This window comes from Cinclus cinclus, chromosome Z (genome assembly GCF_963662255.1).
Source record: "Cinclus cinclus chromosome Z, bCinCin1.1, whole genome shotgun sequence".
Taxonomy (NCBI): Eukaryota; Metazoa; Chordata; class Aves; order Passeriformes; family Cinclidae; genus Cinclus; species Cinclus cinclus.
The window spans coordinates 19,952,813-19,974,225 of NC_085084.1; the positions used below are offsets into that span (position 1 = coordinate 19,952,813).

General features: G+C 36.5%; 1 protein-coding gene across 1 annotated transcript in view; it reads right to left on the reverse strand.

The window, feature by feature from the left end:
- The window catches only part of ST8SIA4 (ST8 alpha-N-acetyl-neuraminide alpha-2,8-sialyltransferase 4), a 50,916-nt gene that overhangs the window by 24,586 nt on the left and 4,917 nt on the right, over positions 1-21,413 (reverse strand). The window contains exons 3-4 of the mRNA XM_062513353.1: positions 12,432-12,689; positions 316-609 (exon numbers count right to left, since the gene is read on the reverse strand). Coding sequence (XP_062369337.1) covers positions 316-609; positions 12,432-12,689 — 552 coding nt within the window. The remainder of the gene's footprint in view (positions 1-315; positions 610-12,431; positions 12,690-21,413) is intronic.

A 21,413-nucleotide genomic window follows, 5' to 3' on the forward strand; every position in this document is an offset into this window, starting at 1 on the left:
AAGACATGTAGCACTTCTATCATACAGTGAATTCAGACTATTTTTAAGATCAGCTTATCACTAAATCATTATACATTTTTACACATCAAAGTGCAATTGGAAAAGTTATTGTAATAATGTATTTCAGCTCTATTTAGCAGAGCTGGCTAAATAAATGGCCAGCATTTATTACCAAACAAACTTGTCATAAACGCAATTCATTACATCAACAAGGGAAATACCATCCTCCTTTTGACACTTCTTTTTTCCCTGCTATGAATTCTAGCTATGAGTTTCATTGTGCTGAGGACAGACCAGTCTTTTCCATACACTTACCCTCTGACAGCATGAATAAGTCTCAGTGATGGATAGGCGGTTCGCACTTTCAATTTATTCTTAAGGATTAATGCATTAACCCACTCCACATGCTTCTCTCCACCTTTGACCATGAAAGCTGGGATCCAAAGGACACTGTCATTCAGCATGGATAGTCTATGCACAAATTTTTCTCTGTCACTCTCATTCCGAAAGCCTCCAAATGCTCTTTGTACAACTGATGGGTTCATGGTAATAAAATCAGATTTAGTTCCCACATCGGCAGCAAACTCCACCACAGGAGCTAGATTGCACCTGAAGAGGAAGAAATTAATGGAAAAATGAAAATAAATATGGAACATTAACTCAGAAAAATGTGTGCATGAAGGGAAAGCTAAAAATGAACATGCAAGCCCAATTTAATTTAATGTGAGAAAAAAAATACCAGTGATAACAGGTGTGATAACACATAGTATTTTACTCAAGTTGGACAATAAGGATCAGACAAATTTTTACAAGCATTATGTGTACAGAATGCTGTAAAAAAAAATTCCTCTTCGGAACTATTTGAAACCATATCATCATGCTCTAGAATATATCAACATCTAAAACAGCACTTGTGAATAATGTGCTTTCTTAAACTTATTACCTTTCATTATTCATTTAACATCATGTTACCAACAGCTCTCACACAAATAAAGCCATGCTAGCAAAATAAGGCATAATTTATACAGTTTAGTCCACACATTTTTATTTTACTTTACTTACAACACAGTATTTAAATATTATTTATAAGCTAACCTTACCCCATCTTTAAATGAGTTTTTTGATACTTTTGTGTTTGGTATTATCACTGCAGTTGATAAGATGTTTAGAAATCATGTCTTTTTATTTGACTAAGAACTGTGACTTTTGGAAAAAAGTATTAAACTTTCAATTTTTGGTTCACATCTCATTTTCAAACCTTCTCTAATTTTGCAGTAGCTTTGTGCCTTTTTCCTAGGGTTGAGAAGCTCTCATTATGCCATTGTTCGGCAGATTTTTACCCCAATTACATAAATACATACATATGTAATCACATATATGTGTCAAATGCAGGTAACAAAATGAGATTCATTAATTAGTTGTGACTTCAGCAACCAGTATGATCTGACTGAAACAAATCATCTCCACAACATCTTCAAGAATTAGCCTGAAGCTGGTATGCCCAAAAATGTATCCTGACAAAACAATATTTTCATAACTTCTCTGTTGAGACAAAGGATGGTAAGAAGCAATGTTGGAACAGGTTCCTCCAAAACATTTGCATGTTATCACACTCCTAATATACACAGTATTTTTTTATCCACTAGTGTCTTCCAGTGCCAGATCTCCAATGACATAAAAATAAGTCAGCATTATTTAACACCAATTGATGATCTAGTCATGTCTGATAATATTAATTACCCAGAAAATAATTTCCATTATATAATTATCAGGTTAAGAAGTGGTCCTATCTTCTTCAGAAAGACGCTCTGAAGACTATAAAGCAAATATATTCCTAGGAGATAAAGAAGTCCAAGTTTCTGATGGGTAGATGTAGTCTAAGGAAATAGATTTACATTTTTCATTATCTTTACACATCAATTCCACAAACCATCTGCATGCATTTGAGGTTGCTAACAGCAGTATCTTCTAGAAAATGGTAGCTACAGCATGAGAAAAACTCCCACTGAATTGAATACTGGCTTTGTAAATGGCTTCTGAAAACCTTAATGCACAAACTTGCTATCTGTCATTATTAAAAGTTTTTTAAAATCTAAAAATAAACACGATAAAATAATCAAACCAAGTACTTGAAACAAACCAATCAAATTCTCTGAATTACTCCTGCTTTTGAAAATATCTCTTTTAAGGGCAGACTGCACAACTTTATCAGGGATTTGCATAGTGGGTTTGTTTCACTAGTCACATATAAGCACAGAATGAATTCTTTTACTTAAAAATAGAAAATAGATTCTTGACATTACAAATCCTGCTCTCTCTGAGACCCGCTTTGAGAAACAGACCATGCGTCTACCAATATCACCATGTTTAAAAAGCTGTAGGCCATAGGCATACATTGTATGTCAGTACTGCTACATCAGTAACTCAAATCTGTATTTTAGAAAGGTATACAGTGTAAACAGTATAAATTTGTAACTTAACGCATATTCAGATTTTTCCAGTATAACTTCAGAAAATAATGAGCAATCCAAATACACTCTGTAACAACAGGACAGCAATGCTTTGCCACCCTTACTGTAAAATTCCTTCACTTTAAAATTATTGCACCTTGTCCTGGTGCAACAGGCTGGACTAAAAAATTTATCCCTGTATTTCATATATGTTTCTATATAAAACTGGCTATTGTGTGTTTGTATGCAGACCTGATTGCATGTATACAGCGTTCACCTGTTTTGTAGCCTTTATCTTAACCTATGCCAGTTACACACTGTTGTTGTAAATTTTATGTTGTTAGAAGATGTCAGTGACCTCCCACCAATTCTCATGAATCTTCCAAGAAAACTTCACATTCAGAGGCAAACATACATATTTGAATTTTCTGTTAAGTGAAATGAAGCAGCCTGTTAACTGAACAATTTTTAAATAATCAAAGAAATACTCTTCCCTTGTATTTTTAAATTCTAGCTAATTTGCTATAAGACACAGAATGCCAAATATAATCACAACAGAGATGAGGCAGTGAGGGTGTTTCTGCAGCAAAAGCTTTACCATTACATGTCTACAGATTCAAGATTCATTCACCATAAATAAAACCATACTTTCATTGGGGCATTTTAAGGAAGAATACATAGAAGAGTGTAATTTACTGAATTTCTTCTTCTCATATACCACATTATTAAAACCTTGCAATATATGAATTTCTATGTACAAACGTCTTGCAACAGACCATCACTTACTATTCATCCTGAAAACAACTTCAGTGTTGTCTTCATGTCAGCATACAAGTAAGCAGGCTACAGGTGAAAGTTAAGCAAGACAAACTTGCTATGGTATTGTTACTGAGAATATAGGAACAGTAATTAAGAGTCACATTGAGCACTGAAGATTGACTTACTTAAGCAAATAGCTGAATATATGAGTATTGACAATATATCACGCTATAAAAAAGTTTGTACAGCTCCTAAATTTCCTCCTACTGCACCTGCTATTGACTGTTTCCAGACAAAAAGACAGAATGAGATTTCTCCCAGCAAAAATAATTCTCAAAACGAATGACTTTCATGTTTTGTTAAGGAACATAAAAATTCAGTTTCAGTATATTGTTTGAAACAATCTTATGGGTATTTTTTCTATATAAAAACATTTAATCAGAACCTCTAACTTCTACTTCTTTCCCTTTGACAAAACTAGCAAATAATTAGTTATTATTTGTTCCCTTACTGCTTCTAAGCACAATCTATAGCAGAAGTGTTTAGAAAAGTCTAATGAGACAAAGATTGATACATTTTAGAGAATGGGTTAGAAAAAGACCTAAGTTTATGGGAAATATTCATAATTAATGTGATTGGTAGTATCATAGGCAATAATACCCATGGTACCTCAAATTAATGCTGCAGTGCCTCTTTTTCCCATAACATCAGACCAGACCATAGACATAACCTCTGCACAGCCATTTCAACAAGGTGGTTACTTTAAACTTAGTATTAGGCATCAGACATATTATTTAAGAAATCGTTAAGCTTACAGAGGCACCTAAGTTACACAGATGCTATGTACAACCATGATACTAAAAGGCAAATATATCTATAAAATATTCCCAGTAAAAATACAGGGGTTCCCACACATGAGCTTTCAGTGTGATAAAAAGAGTTTCAACCGAAAAATGCACTGCAATGCCATCACTAAAATGAGCTTTGGGATAAAAAGGAAAAAGTAGAGAATATCTGAAACATCATGTAGTATTTAAGCACGTGCGAAATAACTGAGATGCTATGACACACAGACCAAAAATTCTCAGTGACTGAAAACCTGCTTCTTCCACAACCATCTACTACATGTATTAGTTACAGTGGGATATGCTAAGGAAAAGTGTGGGGAGAAAACTGCTTACGGCTGGAGTTTTATGCAATGAGAAAAAATGGAGTAGGTGCTCCTATACCACACTTTCACCAAACTGGGTGATGATGCCTGGGTTTGCTGTGCAATCTTTATGGCCCAAGCATCCATAACGTTCATAGTCTTTTCAAGGGCAAAGCTTAAAAAATAAAATAATGCAATCAAAATCACAAAAAATGTATTCAAATTAGAAGCCAGCTATTCCACAAAGATTCGGTTCAATTTGCTTTGTCTCTAATATAAGTATAAAGATCATTTATATCAATACAAAGGTCCAGTACATAGTATTTATCGACCATATTTCAAGTTAATTTAAAATAAAAGCCATCAAAATGTCCTTGAGTAGAATGACTATCATTTCCATTTTATCTGAGATTGAGAACCAGAAGGATATTCTACCTACAGTAGAATAATGCAAGAAATGGCCATGAATCGGTACACTTCTTAATCCTCTAACAATTGGCATACTTGAGGTTTACAACTTGAAACAAATACTTTAAAACACTATAAAGCCACAGGAAAGAAGTGCTTTATACCAATGCTTTGTTTCATTAGTATCTTCTCTTTGCAGAGCAAAGCCAAAAGCATCAGTTACACAGTAATGATCATATGCATTCTGAGAAGACAAAAAATGAAAATCAGACTGTTGCTGGCAGACATATTAAACCTTTCTGAAATATAAGGCATTACAGCCAGATTAGTGTCAATAACATACACTCCTTCCTGAGTAGCCTGCAAGGTTTCATATCCAGATTCCTATTGAAATTCTTGTAAGAGTCAAAACCAGTAATCCTGAATTCAGTAATTCATGCCATTTTAAAGAAATAATTGGACATGGAAGAAAAATTACAGGCTCAAGCAAGCAGGAGAGGAAAAACATGAGTTCAAGACCAAAGAGAACCTGACAGTTTGACTACACTCCACTCAATCTACATGCAAGGAGTACGCTGCCTAATAAGTGTGTGTCCATAGCACATCTTCTCACCTGGGTCTCCAAACAAGGTGTGCAGCAGTGCCGTAGTAACTTTCACACACGCCCCAAAAAGAGAGATTACAAAAAAAAAAAAAAAAAAAAAAAGAAAAAAAAAGAAAAAAGAAAAAGAGCACAGTTTTCCTATTTCCCCCAAAAAAATGTAATTAGTAAAGTGTTTGAATTCTCACCTGTCCTGCATACTTCTTTGGCTACTGAAAAAACTAAAATTGCTTGAAATCAACCATAGGAGTCTGGACTAATACTGAATTGCCTAACACACCCACTTCATCTCAGTCCTTACCCATGGCACAGTAGAGGATGTCTCATGAGAGCTGCAAGGTTAGAGGCTCGGGTACAGCACTGCAGATTATATTCAGATACAACAATCACGAGGTGGTTTTAGCATGTGCTGTGTAAAATACTGACTTGCTACACCCTTTCACAACACGAGTTCACAAAAGTACTGAATTTATGACTTCAGTATGAAGATGGTTTTTTGTAACATCATCTGCTAAAAAACAGCATTTATTCCTGTTGCCCAGATTAGAACTCATACCAGTAATCAACAAATTCTTTCTTCCACACATTTCCCTTAACACCAGTGACTGAAATCCAAGTTATCATCAATTGACACAGCATAGTGGAGTGTCAGAAAAAGTCTACATGGCATTTTAGAAAGAGCTGCAAAACACATTATTTACATCTTTATTGTGTGTCCTGCTGCAAAATTACACATGGATCAGTTTTGCTGTTCTTCCCAGTACTACTCCTTTGACAAGAAAATAAAGCAATGAATTTCTATCACTGAAAGTCTTTTGCATATGTAAAAAAAAACCAATTAAAAAACCCCACAGAAGCTACAACAGTGAAGTACTGGAAATTATCTTTTAATGCATGAAAAACTAAGAAATGGAACTTAGAAGCATCCTGAACACCTGTACCTTAGCTTTTTTATGTGGAAATACCATCACACATTACTATCTACAAAAAGCATATTCTTTAGGGCAATTATGAAGATACACAAAATTGTTATAATTCTGATACAGAAAATTTAAAAAAAAATGCAACCTTATGAAGACAGAAAGGGTTAAAAAATGTTATTACCCTTGTAATAAATTTGGAAAAAATTATGGTTTTCATTATTTTGGAGAAGCACTTTGGAGCTGTTAGAATGGAATGTAGAAAGCAGCAATAGTTTGAACTTTCCAAAACGGAGAACAGCTAAGAAGGAAGTTATTTAGATTAAGACTGTTCTGAACCTTTTCACCTCTTAAGAGTCAAAGGGAAAAAAAAAAGCACAGTGTTCCTGAGTTTCCAACTGTTTAGAAAGCTACTAAATTAAAGGCTCTGTACTGTCAAAAATGGGAGTAAGTGATTTCAAAATAATAGTATTCTTTTTTCTCAGGACAGTTGTAAGAACATTCAGGCTAACCCTACCCAAATGGTCTACATTTGAATGTTTACAGGACATTTATTTATTTAAGCACCCTCTCTAGAGCCCATGATCATTTGGATATGGATATAGAGATGTCACTTTCTACTGGTATTTCCTGAGCATTCTACACTTCTGTCCTGAAATGTCCTCTTAAATCACCTACTTAAGGACTAATCTTTTGAAAAAAACCCCAACAATCCTAAAATGTGGCTACAGTAATCGAGCCTTCTCCAAGGCTCTCCTGAAGTGGAGACCACCCATGCCTGGCTAACTGAAACAATTGCACTGGTGCTCCCTTTTCTCAGACACTCAAATCCCTGAGCAAGAACTTTGGAAGATGATGGCTTTCCTCTGCTTTAATTTAATGTTTCAATGTAGTGTGACAAGTTTAAGAAACAGAAAGCAAAAACCGAGCTGCCACATTTGAGATCTGGAGAATCTAATGAGCTAGTCATGATGTATTCAGATGTTATTTTTATCAGAAGACTCATGCTTTAAAATATGTTTGTTAAATTGACAACTTTGCTTTCAACAGATCTGCTGGCTCCAAGGATTTAGCTCTACTTGGCACAACGGCCATGGTTGAAGCAAGGTATACTAAAAATATTTGGAGATAAAAGCTGATAGGAATTTCAAAAGACAAGTTCCAGAACACAGCTAAATTAATATTTTAAATACCTTTATTCTGACAAATTTACCATGCTTTTATCCTAGCACATGAAGGAACAACACACATTAATGAAAATACTACTATTAACTCAAAGTGCTTTCCTGAACTAAGGTACCACACCTCCACAATGTAGTATGATTAAGTCTGTCCTTCTACCTGACCATATCTGCTGCCTTCTACTCATACCACATATGATGCTTGCTTCTGCATATCACAAGTGCCCACAAAATTCAATACACTAGGGAGAAAGTCAAAACAGATTATCCTCACCTAACATACAGGGCAAACCAAGACGTGTTAAAAGAAGCATTCTTTCATCCCAAAAGCGGAAAAAAAAAGGGACTACAAGCTTTTTCACGTCAACTTCACTAACCACAAGGATGGTCAATTTAAAAAATAAAAGTCAAAGTATGCTGAAAAACAGAGCTGCATTTGCCCAGCAAAATTTTATCACCGGTGATGGCAAAAACATCCATTTGGTTCTTAAATGCTGGCAGAATCACCAGGAAAAAAAACTCCAAATGGGAAAAGAAGAGTTGTAACATATAAACTAGGCAGTTCAATCCAAAGAAAGAAGCAAATAATATTTTTTCATGGCTGCTCCTTGTCAGAGCAGCTCTAACCCACTTAAAAAGCTTCACCCAACAGGCCTCTTTTCCATACTGTCCAACTGAAATTAAAGGGACTTTTCCAGAAGTGGTGTCACCACAAGAAAAAGCACAACATATTTATTAGGGTTTGTTTGACTGGTTGTATTTAACCAAATAACTCCAAAATTGGACTTGCCTCTGCTTTTGAATAGGTTTCATAATTAATGTTGAATTAAATTATTTTTAAAAATTAAAAATAAAAAATGAAACTACTTATTCTGATTTTTGATATTGTTCAAATTCTGAACCCAAAGCTGAACTGCTTGGTACATATTGGCTTCCAAAAGTAATTCCAAGTTACTACTTGGCACTGCTTAGTACTGGTATTTTACACTTGGCCAAAATACAGCTGCATTTCTCAGAAACTCCTATGTAACCACTGCATTTCAAAATATATGACTTATTATAACAACTTCATCTGCTCTGTAAGATGCAACAGTTAACTCAGCTCTGGCTTAGTAATTTCATCATGAGAAAGTGCAGACAATGTGGGAATATGATGTATTTATTTATCTAATCAGATATTTCTGAATGTTTTAGACTCTCTCTGGGTATAGTATCAAAATGCAGTACACCAAAGCTCAGCAGTAGAAGAGAGTAGTAGGGGCACACAGATCAATAGTTCCTAATGGGATATAAAAGCATGAGAGGTTAAAAGGAAAGGTATACAGGAAACAGAAAATAGTTCAGAGTCATCACAGTTTGGGATTTTTTTAACAGGAAAGTCTCCTCACTTCCAATTTTAATTAGATGGGCCACATTTTCTACTGCCAAAATAGGCATGACTTCACTAATCTTGTTCTGTTTGTTTGTCCATTATTATTAGCACCTTCACACTACATTTAGAGGATACTGACTTTATCAATACTGCAAATACTGTTGGATACCTGTTGTGTCCTCTTCATTGTGACGGACCTTCACTGTCGGTTTTATCATTAAATTAATAGTATTGTTAGTATAAATTCTAACATAAGAGCTGCTCCTAGCAGTTTTTATGCACATCGGCATAATGCACTTCGCATCAGAAGATTCTCCAAAACTGTCCTTTACCAGCCTGGATACATTCACACCTGGATACATTCAGTAACTCCTCTGGAGAATATCATCAGGTGGCAGTTACAAACTAACTCCCTGCTATTTAAACAGATGTTATATAACTATACATGCACTGAGACTTCAATAATTATCATATAGTTTAAACTGTAATATGTAAATTCTGAAACACCTTAACTTCCATTTGTAAATAAAAAAAATTTTAAAGTCACTGCATTGAAACTCCTTTTAGGCAGGAGGGCCAAGCATGTTATTCCCAAAAGAATAGAGATTATTATTCAGAATATTGTCTGACTCACTAGTTGTTGCACAGATCACTTTAATTGTCATACCATATAAGAGATGTTTCATGGAATCGTAGAATGGTTCAGGTTGAAAGGAGGCCCTACAGATTATCTAGTTCTAAATCCCCCACCATGGTCAGGGACACCTTTGACTAGACCTGCTTGCTCAGAGCCCCATCTAACCTGGCCTTAAATACTTCCAGGGATGGAACATGCATAGCTTCCCTAGGCAGCCTATTCCAGCTCCTCACATTCTTCACAGAACACCCACATCTCTCTCCAGTCTAAAAAAACTGATTCGAAACAGTAGCCACCTACTGCTCCTATTAAGCTTCACTAAATCTTTAAAATATTATCCTTTCTCTATGTAGCTGAATTAGCAAAAACCTCCTATCAGATATCATCACCTAGTTGCACAACAAGCTAAAACTCGTGGAAGAGCATGGGGATGACTGCAAAGAAATTCAACATGATTTAAAATAAAGTATGTACCTTGCATTCTCTATGAAAATTTTAATCTAGAAAATCTAGCATCTAATTTTTTTCTGTAATCCTGTGTCCTGGAGTGATGTTATTGTATTCCCTATCACCAACTTTGTGCCCAAAAGTTGCTGCTATAGCTTTAAGATAAGCCCAGAGAGAGAGAAAGAGGAAAGAGAAGCGATAAAATTTTTTCACCACCCATGTTTTAAAACACAAGAGATAAGACCCTCAGTTTCTTCCAACTTACAGCTTTTTCTCTCCAAAGAAAAAGAGACTGAGTAGTTTCTTTGCTTTTTAAGATAGTTTTTTGTGCCTTAACTGAAGCAATTTTTTCTTCTAGAATTGTACCTTCATCTTCTAGAACTATTCACCTTTTCTCCAATCCAAAACACCAAAACATTGCCCAGGGCTCCCCCCATGCTGTGGCCCAGTGGTCAGCTCTGGACTCGGAAAAAGACTGAACCATACCTACAGAAAAAACCTCCGAATCTCTTCAAAGCAGCAAAAAGTTTTATTATTTAACATGATTCGTTCTTTTCATACCTGTAAACAACTTGCTTGTTACATAAACAATTTTTTCACTTTCTCCAGGAAAAATCATTTTGAACCTTAAGAACCCGTAAAAAAAAAGTTGCTAAAACCTAGTCTCCATTAAACTAAACACCCTTTCAGAAAATTTCCTCCTAAATTTGTTCAAAACCAAGATACCCTGTTAAATTAATCACATTTAATGTCAGAGACAATACAAAAGCATGCCATAGGCTAAATGAAGTTTAAAACTGTGGTAATTACTTCTGGATTTCCTCTGCAGTAAATAAGGATGTTAATTTGAATAACTAGTGGTACAAGTAAGACTAATGAGGAAAATGAAAGAGAAGTGTGCTATTGCTTCAGTTGCAACTTGTTAAAATAACTTTCAAATTAAATACAAAATTCACTTATATTATTCTTTATGTACTGCAAAACTGTCATTTTTCTTTTCCATGTCCTTTTACTATTTATTGTCGCCTTCATTTTCTTTAAGGTGAAAAAAGAAAAAGCAAGTAACTCACAATGACCAATATTTCTATACTGCTTTCTGACACAACCCTCCTGCTTTCTGTCCTTTCACCCTTCTCAAATAAAATCAATTGAAACTTCTGCTTCACAAGCAAAAGTACCCATCTCTTGCTCAGCATTTTCTACACAATGCCAAGATGTCAAATGAGGTCAGCTCTGACATGATACATGAAATCCAAATTGTGTATGTGTTGAGGGTTAGTTCTCTCCCTTTTTTTTTTCCCTCTGTGGAATTTTCCCCATTGTCATGCTAAGATACCTGTTGACTGGGCCCTGGTGACAAGGGGGAGGGGATGGGAGGGAAGAGGGAAGCCCCACGAGATTCAAACATCCAGAAGAGGAAGTGGAAGACTGGGTCTCGGCCCATTTCCCCCGCGGAGTTCGGGCAAGAAGGACGATCGCCGCCTCTCCTCCATCTCCGCCATCCCAGCATCGGGAAACCACCATCGGACCCTGCCTGGCTGTCTTCTCGCTGTGAACTACCACCATCCAGCACTCTACTGAGCACCGGGACTGACACCGTGAGCGGAGGGCTCTCTCTCCATCTCTCTCCCCCCCTGGGACACCGCTGCCACCACCCCCAGGCCTCCTGCAGCTCTGCGGAACCCGCCCGCCCCCAGCACCGGGAACTGCAGCTCAGGGAAAAGGTGCCTGCAGCCAAAAAACACTGGGACTGAGTTACTGTTCTGTTTGTGAGTAATTTCATAGCTGTTGTTGTTCTTGTTTGTCGTGTTAGATACACTAGTAAAGAACTGTTATTCCTACCCCCATATCTTTGCCTCAGAGCTCCCTTAATTCCAAAATTATCATAATCGGAAGAATCACGTTTTTTTCAGTCCAAAGGGAAGCTTCTGCTTTCCTTAGCAAACACCTGTCTTTCAAACCAAAACAGTATGTTTGAAGAATGAATAAAAAGTGACTCTCCCCCAAACTGCAAGAACAAATTCTTAAACCAAGGTGAAGGAATTTATTGGGGTGACTTCCAACTACTTCAGTGGCATCCTGGTTTAACATCAATACACCACACTGAAATTTTACTGTGTGCCACACAGAAATAATGTAGTAATTTACAAAAGGCCATCTGTGCTGACCAAAAGCTAAGAAAGAGTGTTTTTAAAAGAGAAACCATTTTTCACTTATTCTACCAAGACCTCTGTAAGAATAATTTTGTCTGGAATAAGCACAGTAAAATTTTGCAAAAAGCAAAATTAAGAAATGTAAAACTCTCTCCCTTGTTTTATTTTTACTGTAAAAATCTTGTCAATAATACAGGCATGAATTTAAATTTGGGGAATCACATGTTGATGGATACTATTTCAGATTAATTTCAGATAATGCTTGTAATACGTACCTCAGATTAAAACATTTGTCCCAGCCTTTCTCCAAGAAGCACAGTACCCCGCATCTTCAACAGCAGATAAAAACTTACCTTATTACAAAGTCATGGCTATCAATCTCTTTTCCGCAACCACTCTTCAGAAGGATGCCAGAATTCCCAACAACTGCACAGGTTTTAAATCTGCGATTTTTCATTGGGGAAACTTCAGGGAGAAGGCTGTGCAAATCCTGAGAAATGTTTAGAGTGCGACGTCTGTCCAGTACATAATGAATTACATCTCCTGGCTTGAAGCTGCTTTTGACCACTGAGACATCTCGTTCAGCATCCAAGAACTGAAGAATGTTCTTCCTGTGTTGACAGAAAAACACAGAGATAACACCCAACACTCCCCACTCAAATGGAGTTTATCTGACAGCAATATAGACTGTACAAGGCATATAACATAAAGTGGAGGATAGACAGAGTCAGTCCTGCTAGGGTAATTTCCCACGCTCTAGGATGGAGTTAGAGCAAAGCTTTTAGAAGGGAAGTCACACTGGTTTACAATGTAACACATAAATACTAGAGAACAACAGCTTAACGACTTGTACATACAAAGGCTCAGAGACAAAGGAAAGGTAACTGAAAATTTGAAGGCATATTGACTATCTTTACAAAAATTTCACATTTTTAAAAAGGAATGTGTCAGTTTGTTTTCATAAAAACAAACTTAAATAAATTAAGTATTTGTGATCAGGAAATACTATGTCTTATAAATCAGCTTGGCTCAGGAATGGTCATGTTTTCTTACAGACTCGTATTTCACCATAAGAGTAATTATATTCAGTTTAGCATAAACTTCCTCCTACTTAACTGAAGTTCAGCTAAAGCTATCCTAATTAATTTGATATGAGAATACAACCAGTCTTTTTTACCCATTTCAACAAAATCAACTAAAAACATATTGCAAATTAAACTAAAGCAGCTTAGGGTCCAGTCAAGCTGTTAGTGGAACTCAAAATCTCTTACAAACTCATCAAGACTTTGAAAGATTTTGATATCTTTGAAAGATATTTTCTGTAAATAATTGTTTAAACTATTAGACAGCTTTAGACACACCTGACCAAAGAAGAATGTTTAATAAACTACTGTGTATCAAGTGAAATGTGGAAGTTGAAACTGTTGTATACTCCCAGCCCCCAGCAAGCAACTGATGAAGAATGTTTGCTTTTCTGTCAGCTGAAAAGAGAAGTCATGGTATCTGCTTATGGGGCCATCAGGATGCTCTGCTTAAGTGGAGGTAAAGCAGCTCAAACCTGCCTCTATTTGCAAAAGTTATCCTTGCTGATGGTGAAGAGGGGGTCACCCAGCTTTTGGTGTTGAAGAATGCTCAGAGCAGCCTGACTCATCAATCCCAAAGTTAAATACTATTCTGTGAAGTCTTTCCTGACAGAAAATGGTACTGGTGAGGATGCAGCAGACAGAGCTCCTGATAATGGAACCAAGAAGTCATAGTATACTGATAAGTTGAGTAAAGCTGCTGAGCTGATACATCTGACTGTCAATCCCTTTACAGTACAAAAGCCAAGGCCCCTTTTCAATAGCAGAGAATTCTGACACACTCATTTTTAGATGGACTGTATGTGTAGCTTCCCTCCTTGAGTGTGACTCTCCTTCCAGGTTACTCCTTAAGGCTGATTAAAAGAGACTTGCCCATGGTAACTCATATGGGTAAGTACCATCCAGTTCTACACAATTATTTTTCTATTGCTTCAATAGAGCTTCACTAAACAGTGCACTATACTAGAAGTTATAACTATACCACGTATTAAATAAAAATTATCTTTTAGTCTAATTATTATCATTATGATCATCAATAAATAATGTAATAACTTCAGTATATTTGGTTTGCCATCCTAATCTTGTGGGACAAAGTTGTATAAAGGTTCAATTTCACTTGCACAATACTTTAAACATAAACGGTTGACCAAGTTTGGGGCAAAGATTAGATCAAATCATACCTTGATGCCTCTCTCTGAGGAGGAGGTTAACAGGAAAGGGGTTTGGAAAACAAGTTCTCAGTGGGAGGGATTCTCTAGTAAACTCTGTCCAAAGCTTCCATTCTGCCCAAGACAGTGGCAACTGGGGTCCAAAAATTGGCACATGTTCAACACGTAAGTTCAAAAGAGATACTTAATGACTGTAGTGACTAAATAATGACTAATGATTTAATGACTAATGTATGCAATGACTGATAGCTGCACTGGCAGTGTAGAGCAGTTTTCAATACACCCTTGACATAAAAAGCTGAAAAAAATCCCTATGCCAAAGCTGTAGGAGCCACTGATAGCTCAGGACTGGAAGCAAGCAAAGCTTTACAAGCTTGTGTCCATCAGTGAAGCAGGTATGTTTATGAAAAAAGATCACATCTGAACCAAGTACAACACACTTATGGAACAGACACAAAGTGCTGAGCTGGGGCAGGGTTTAGTACAAAATAAATGTACTAGAAATTTTTGCCCCTGAAAGTCTAACAAGAAAAGAAGAAAAAAAAGCACTTTATATTTCTCACTGTTGTCAGTAGGTAAGGTGGAATTTAAAACAAAATGGGTGTTTTGTTGACAAAAAGATTTTATTTTTGCATATTAAGCTTCTAGAGAAGAACTTACATAGAGCACAACCCAACAGGGAAAGATAACTAGAAATGTTATTCTAGCAGTTGCAACACTCAGTCACAGCCATAAAGGCAAAATAATCCCCAGAAATTAAAAGGGATGAACACCAGAGACACCCATCCTCACCAGCCAGCTGTTGTGTTGCTTCCTCAAAAAAGAAGTACGCCTGAATCTTGTAACCAACAACACAAAATACTCACCATGGAACTGATCTTAAAAAGCCATAGAAGTGAAACCTAATATAAGTGTTTTTTAAATAATTCCTCTTATATCCTACACTTGGCCAAAAAACAAAAAACAAAAAACAAAACAAACAAAAAACAAAAAACAAAAAAAACCCACAAAACAAAACAAACAAACAAACAAAAACCAAACCAAACAAACAAACAAACAAAAACAACAACAACAAAAAGAGACAATCTTAAAATCCTGAGTGTAGTTTTTGGTATGGCCAGGCAAGGTATTTCTGTAAAAGGAAGATGAAGACTCAGATTTGGCCTTTAAATTGAATGGACTTTAAATCACCTTGGGTTGGATGACTTAACTTCGTGGGCACTCTGCAACAGATGGATCGACTGATACAAAACAAGAAAGAGCAAGAAAGAAAGAAAGAAAGAACTGACCAATCTAGAAACATTAAAAATTACTGCAATTTTTCATTACACAGGAAGACAGCTACTACAGCTGGGACTGAAAAGGATAGGATCAAAAGGATAGGACTGAAAGGATGCATCAAAAGCTATGAACATTATCAGCCAAGCTATCGAGAGACTCATTTCACGCGTGAATTCTGACTTGAAAAGGGATGACCACAAACAAGTGCTAAAACCTCAAAAAGTTATGTGATATGTACAGAAACTAGATTTCCAACTACAAAAAAGTCATAAAATCACCAGATTTGCTTTAGTCCCTGATATCTAGAAAAAACTCAGCTAAAACTGTCCATGTTAGCAAAAAAATAGCAACATTTGTGCATGAACACAGTATCTTCTTTATTACTTTATTACTTTAAAAAGAAGAAGGCAGTGAAGTTATTCAAACAGTGTAAAAAAAAGTACAAGCACATTGGCTTCCATTATTAATTTGGTTGCTTAGATTCAAAATTCATTTATCTATATGCTCATTAAAAAAACACCAAAGAATTTCGCATGGACCTGAATTAGAATCAGATAATCAACCACTCACTTAACACAGCTGAAATTTCCAAAACATCTAAGGAATTTATTTTTCAACAAAACACTCAGATGGTTAGAAGTCACTAATCTTAGTGTCTTCTCACATATTTAAAAATGCTTTCTTATCTGAAGCTGCCATTAGCATATTTAGTTAAATGCACACACAGTTATTGCAGTAGAAAATAGAATCCTTTTGTAAGAAATATGAAATAATGCTAACATTATTTTTTTTTATTGATTCATCTGGCTGTATCCAGATATCTTCTAATACTGAAAGCAATATGATGAATAATGCAGAGTCCATGCTACTGTTTAAAGTTCCTCTGTGCTACTGATTCACCCATACCATGGGGATAACAGTACTTCTCACGTAAGCGCCAAGAGAAAAAAAATTACTGAGGGATGACTTAATAAATACATGAGTGTCTCAGACAGTCTTGGTTATTCTAAGGTTATTCTGATTAAACAGACGTTAAAAAATAATGACATGTAAGTGTTAATCCACTTCAAGCTGCATATTAAATTGAAAAGTAAACCTGATTCCACTAAAGGAAAAAGAGCATCATTTTCAGCAAACATTGAAGAAATGGTGTTCTGCAACCTTAAGCTAAGATGTGGAAACAAAAAGTTTCATTTGAAAAGGTTTTCAAGTTTTTTTTTAATGACAAATAAAACTGTATTGTGGCGTGACCTGAGCCATTCTGTGGCCAGGTGAGACTGATGTGACTCACCCTTAATTGTAGCCAAGCAGCTGCTTGGAACACGTTTACATGACTCGAAAAAACACAGTATCATAATCTGTGGCTGACCTAGAGTTTCCCTTTGATAAGCAGAAACAGATCGTCATAATATTTAAGTACCAACTGAAACTCCCAGTTATCTGATGAGTTCACACAACAGTAATGTCTCTGAACAGCTTTCCAAACATTAAGACTATACCGCTCTCAGGCAACATGGTGAGATTTTTCTCATGATGAATTTTTCTCATTTTATTTTGTACTGTGGTCTTTGTGCCACAGAACTATTATATAATCTCAAACTGTTCTTCATCTGCCTCAGAACTGTGTGAATGAACAAAAGAAAGTAGACCACTAGAAGAGTTAACTTTCAAGATTACAAAAACATGTTTATTTTTAAACATTATCAAGAAAACCTCCAATATGCCCCAAAATATGACCTCCAATACTTTTCTCTGGGAAAAATAATTTCCACAGAGGAAGGCAATGCCACAAATCATTGCTGCTAGACTTCAGTGGATCCCAGGAAGTCTCTGGAGTGCATCCTAAATGCCCAGGAAGGTTCACTAGCAATCACATCATGGTACAGAGATGGACAAAGTGTATTTAATTGATCCTCTCTGTCCCGCTGAAGATATGCCTTTATCTACATGTCCCCCAGCCCATGTTTATCTAGTATGTTCCTAATAAGCCCTTGTGGTGGGGACTTGAAAACATCCCGATGCACCTCCGTCAGAGCTTCCCTGGCCTTATTGGAAGCATAGTATTCCTCAGATCTTTTCCACAGCAGCTGAGGGTGCTCTTGTTCTTTATCCCTTGCTCAGGACTACACCTTATTTTTAGCAATATCCTTCATCTAGAAATAAGAAACAACTTTTTTTTTTTTACTTTTATGCTGTGGATTTTTTACTCCTCCTCTTGATCTCCTTCATAAACAACTAGCAAGTCCATAAACAACCCTAGCAAGTCCTGACTCTGCTTTGCACTCTGCAGCTGGAAGGAAGAAGGCAGCTCAGCCTTTAGAATCACCAGGGACTACGTCCTAGATAAAACATGACTTTTTGCCAGCTAAATTAGCTGAATTAAAAACAAAATGAAAAAACAAACTATGTGGTAACAAAAGGTCACAGCTTGCTCTTGTACATGACTAGAGTTCCAGCTCCTGTTGGTTTCTTGAGGAGGAAGTGGGGATTGCAGCTATTTGCACCTGTGCTGGGTTTTACTTTAGTCTGAACAGAAGTTTTAAGAAAAGCTCTTCCAGGAAAACAGCCTTTAGAATCATAGGATGGTTTGTGTTGGAAGGGGATTTGAAAGATCATCAACCACTATTTTGGATTTGTTAAAAACATGCCTAACTGCAAATAATCCTAGGAGCTCCCAGCTGATGGAGGCCACACAATCAGAAATGCTGTAATACAAGAGCGGGCATGCAAAAGGAAGAGGGCTTTTAAACAGACCATGACTCAACTACCGCATATGACAGGAAGGTCATCCACATACCAGCATTTCATGAAGATAAGCAAGGTAGAGTAAGATAGATTGGCAAGCAAAAATCCCCTGAGGTTTATTATGACTAAACCAGATCACAGAACCCCAGATTCCGCATTTTGACACAAAAACAATCAGAAGGAAACTGTGCAAGTGGCTTCAGAGCATTGCTCCAAAAGCATCAGAGCAATTGCAGTGCCCCATTTCTGGTTCCATATTTACTGCTTGCACTTCAGGGACTTAACACAGCTCTTTCACACAAACTTGTAAGACAAAGACTGATAATAATCTGAGCCTTTTGAAGAAGGAAGATGCTTTTTTTTTTTAGATGCTGCTGGCATCTTACAAGTTCTCATATTTTTCTAACAGGAAGTATTTTCTGTTAAATTGCAGATATAAACCTTCTTCTTTGTAACCTTCTTCTGCTCCTTGTAGCACAAATGCACATATTTATTTAAAAGTACATAGAAGAAAGTCATAGACATTGAACTGTAGTTCATTTCACCCAGATCACATATGTGCTGTTGTCAGCCCTGTGTGGAAGGCTTCCCCATATAGGTTTGTACCATCTCAACCACATCCCTATTTTCTGAAACTGTAGCCTTCATTACAAATAAAGTTTCCTTACTTCCATAAGCATAAGGAAAACCTACACATTGCTACAGACAGTAGAGTGGAGTTAAGACATAAAACCTTAGCAGATAAACCTCAGACTCTTATTCATGACTGAAATAATTCAGATAGAAAGGGGAGCCAAGAAAGCAGTCTTTTTCCCTTTCTTCCCTTTGTCACAGGAATTACCAATTCTTCTTCAAAGAAGTTGCTAGTAATAAGAAGGTAACATCAGTTGCAAAAATCACTCTCCCACTAAAACAGGCATTGTCAAGGTAGCACATTTTACAGAATCTCATGTAATTAGTAATACCCATAATTTCTCAATCACAGAAAGTCTAGCTCCTTCTTCTTAAGCCTGCTTAGTATCTTCAGAGGGCTGCTGCCCTCCCAAGAGGGCTGCTGCACTCCACAGGCTGCCTTATCTGGCTGCAAAGTCCTAGAGCACCAGAAACCCAATGGAAGCTCTCCATCCTTCTGTGGGGTCCTATCTCAGCCTGGCCTTGCCAAGAATACCTAAGGCCTTTGAGGCTGATAGACATATCACTAACTTGAGCAAATATAAAATGGCCAGAGATGATGCCCACAAAGGCAGTAAAACAACAGCAAAGTACAATATTCTAGATGCCTCTCAACAAGATTTGACACATCACTGACCAAAAGCCACCCTTTCCACAAAGAAAAAGTCATTATAAAACACTTTGCATATTTGAAAATTGCTAATGTGGGTGAAAAGCTGATGTAAGACAGAAAAACGTCTGTCATTTATGGGTGACTATAAGTTTTATGAAATATCTTTATGAAGCATACTAATGGCTTCACAAATTATTTCTCCTCTGCTTAGAACTGACAGCATATTATATATTATTCAACAGGCACAAGTTTGTTTTTTGTTTCTCTCTTACTGTTACTTTCTATGATCAACTTCACCCCACTACGAACCACTGTTTAAAATAACAGCTGCAATTATACACTATGAATCATCTTCATGGTCTACACAGTGAGTGGCACTTATTATGGAGGGCTGAGCAGTTAGTAAAACCTCAAAAATAATTTATGACTTTGCTAGACACTTTTGAAGTTAGTCCTGATAGGTGTGTATGTGTAAAACTACAGCAGAAATGCTTCTTACTGCTGTAACACAGAAGAAAGGTGTACAGCAAACCACCTGTAAAAGTGAGAGAATGTACATAACTTGATCGGCATTAGATTGGAAAACACCATAAGGGGTTGCACATGGCTTCCTCAGCGAAAAGCATTCCTGACATCCCTCCCTCACCACTGAGCACCACAACTCAATGTACTATGCATGTCAGCTATTTTGAAACTTGTTTAGTAGATTGAGATGATACACATGTATTAACATGATGAAAAAACACTAAAGTACTCTCTACTGTTTTACCTCTTTGTCTGAATAATACATTTTTCATTTGGAACAGGTGGAAAATTGGCATAACCCAAGCTTAATTTTTTCTCATAATTCTAACCAAAAGGTTATTGTAATATTTTTCATTTGTAGTTTGGCTTGAGCAGCAAGGTGTATCAGTTTTAAATGGTTCTAAAATGTGAAACTCAATTTTTCAGTAAAATGACTGAGAATGGTTGTCTCCACTTAGAGCCACTCGCTCATTTCCAGATCAGCTTACTTCACAAGTAGAAAAAGTTAATTTTTCTCCCAACTTTCAGACCCATAACTTATGACACATACATTTCTGAGCTATGTTTATCTTCTGCACGCTTTAGAATTAGGGACATAAAATAGCAGTCATTACAAAAATCCCTAAATTTCTCCTTCAGAGAAGCCATGCTTTTATACGTGGAAACAATGCCTGTTTAAGGGGTTTGCAAACTGTCCTTTAATTTAAAAAAAAATTAAAAATGAAAAGTTTTTAAAGTAGAAAGGGAAATCACATATCAACCACATTTTAATTTGAACACATTACTATTCAAAATCTTAATATTCAGAAAATCATATCTAATCTGCTATGTGATTGTTGTTAAAAATATTTACTTTCCCTCATTTTTCATAGAGTGCAACACTCCTAAATCTCCACACTGCCAATCCATGCTCCATATGCTTCTCTCATGGGACACAATCCTGATGAAGATAGGAAAGATACAACACAACACACTCAGAGACATCTTGCTACTCTCTGTGGCCTCAAGGTGCAGAGATCAACTGTAAAGACACATCAGAACTATCACTCAGTTTAACTCCATTACTGGGTTATCCCCTCAGCATAAGCCTAAGGCTTTCTTTGGCCTTTCTGACAACAAGAACGGAAACTGCACAAGACATAGCTATTGTCAGTGTCTGACCCTGCAACCTGGGCCAGCCACAGCCACAAGTGGATTCACAACACTTGATGGCCCAGCTACTGACTCCTGTATCTCAGCTGTCTGCCT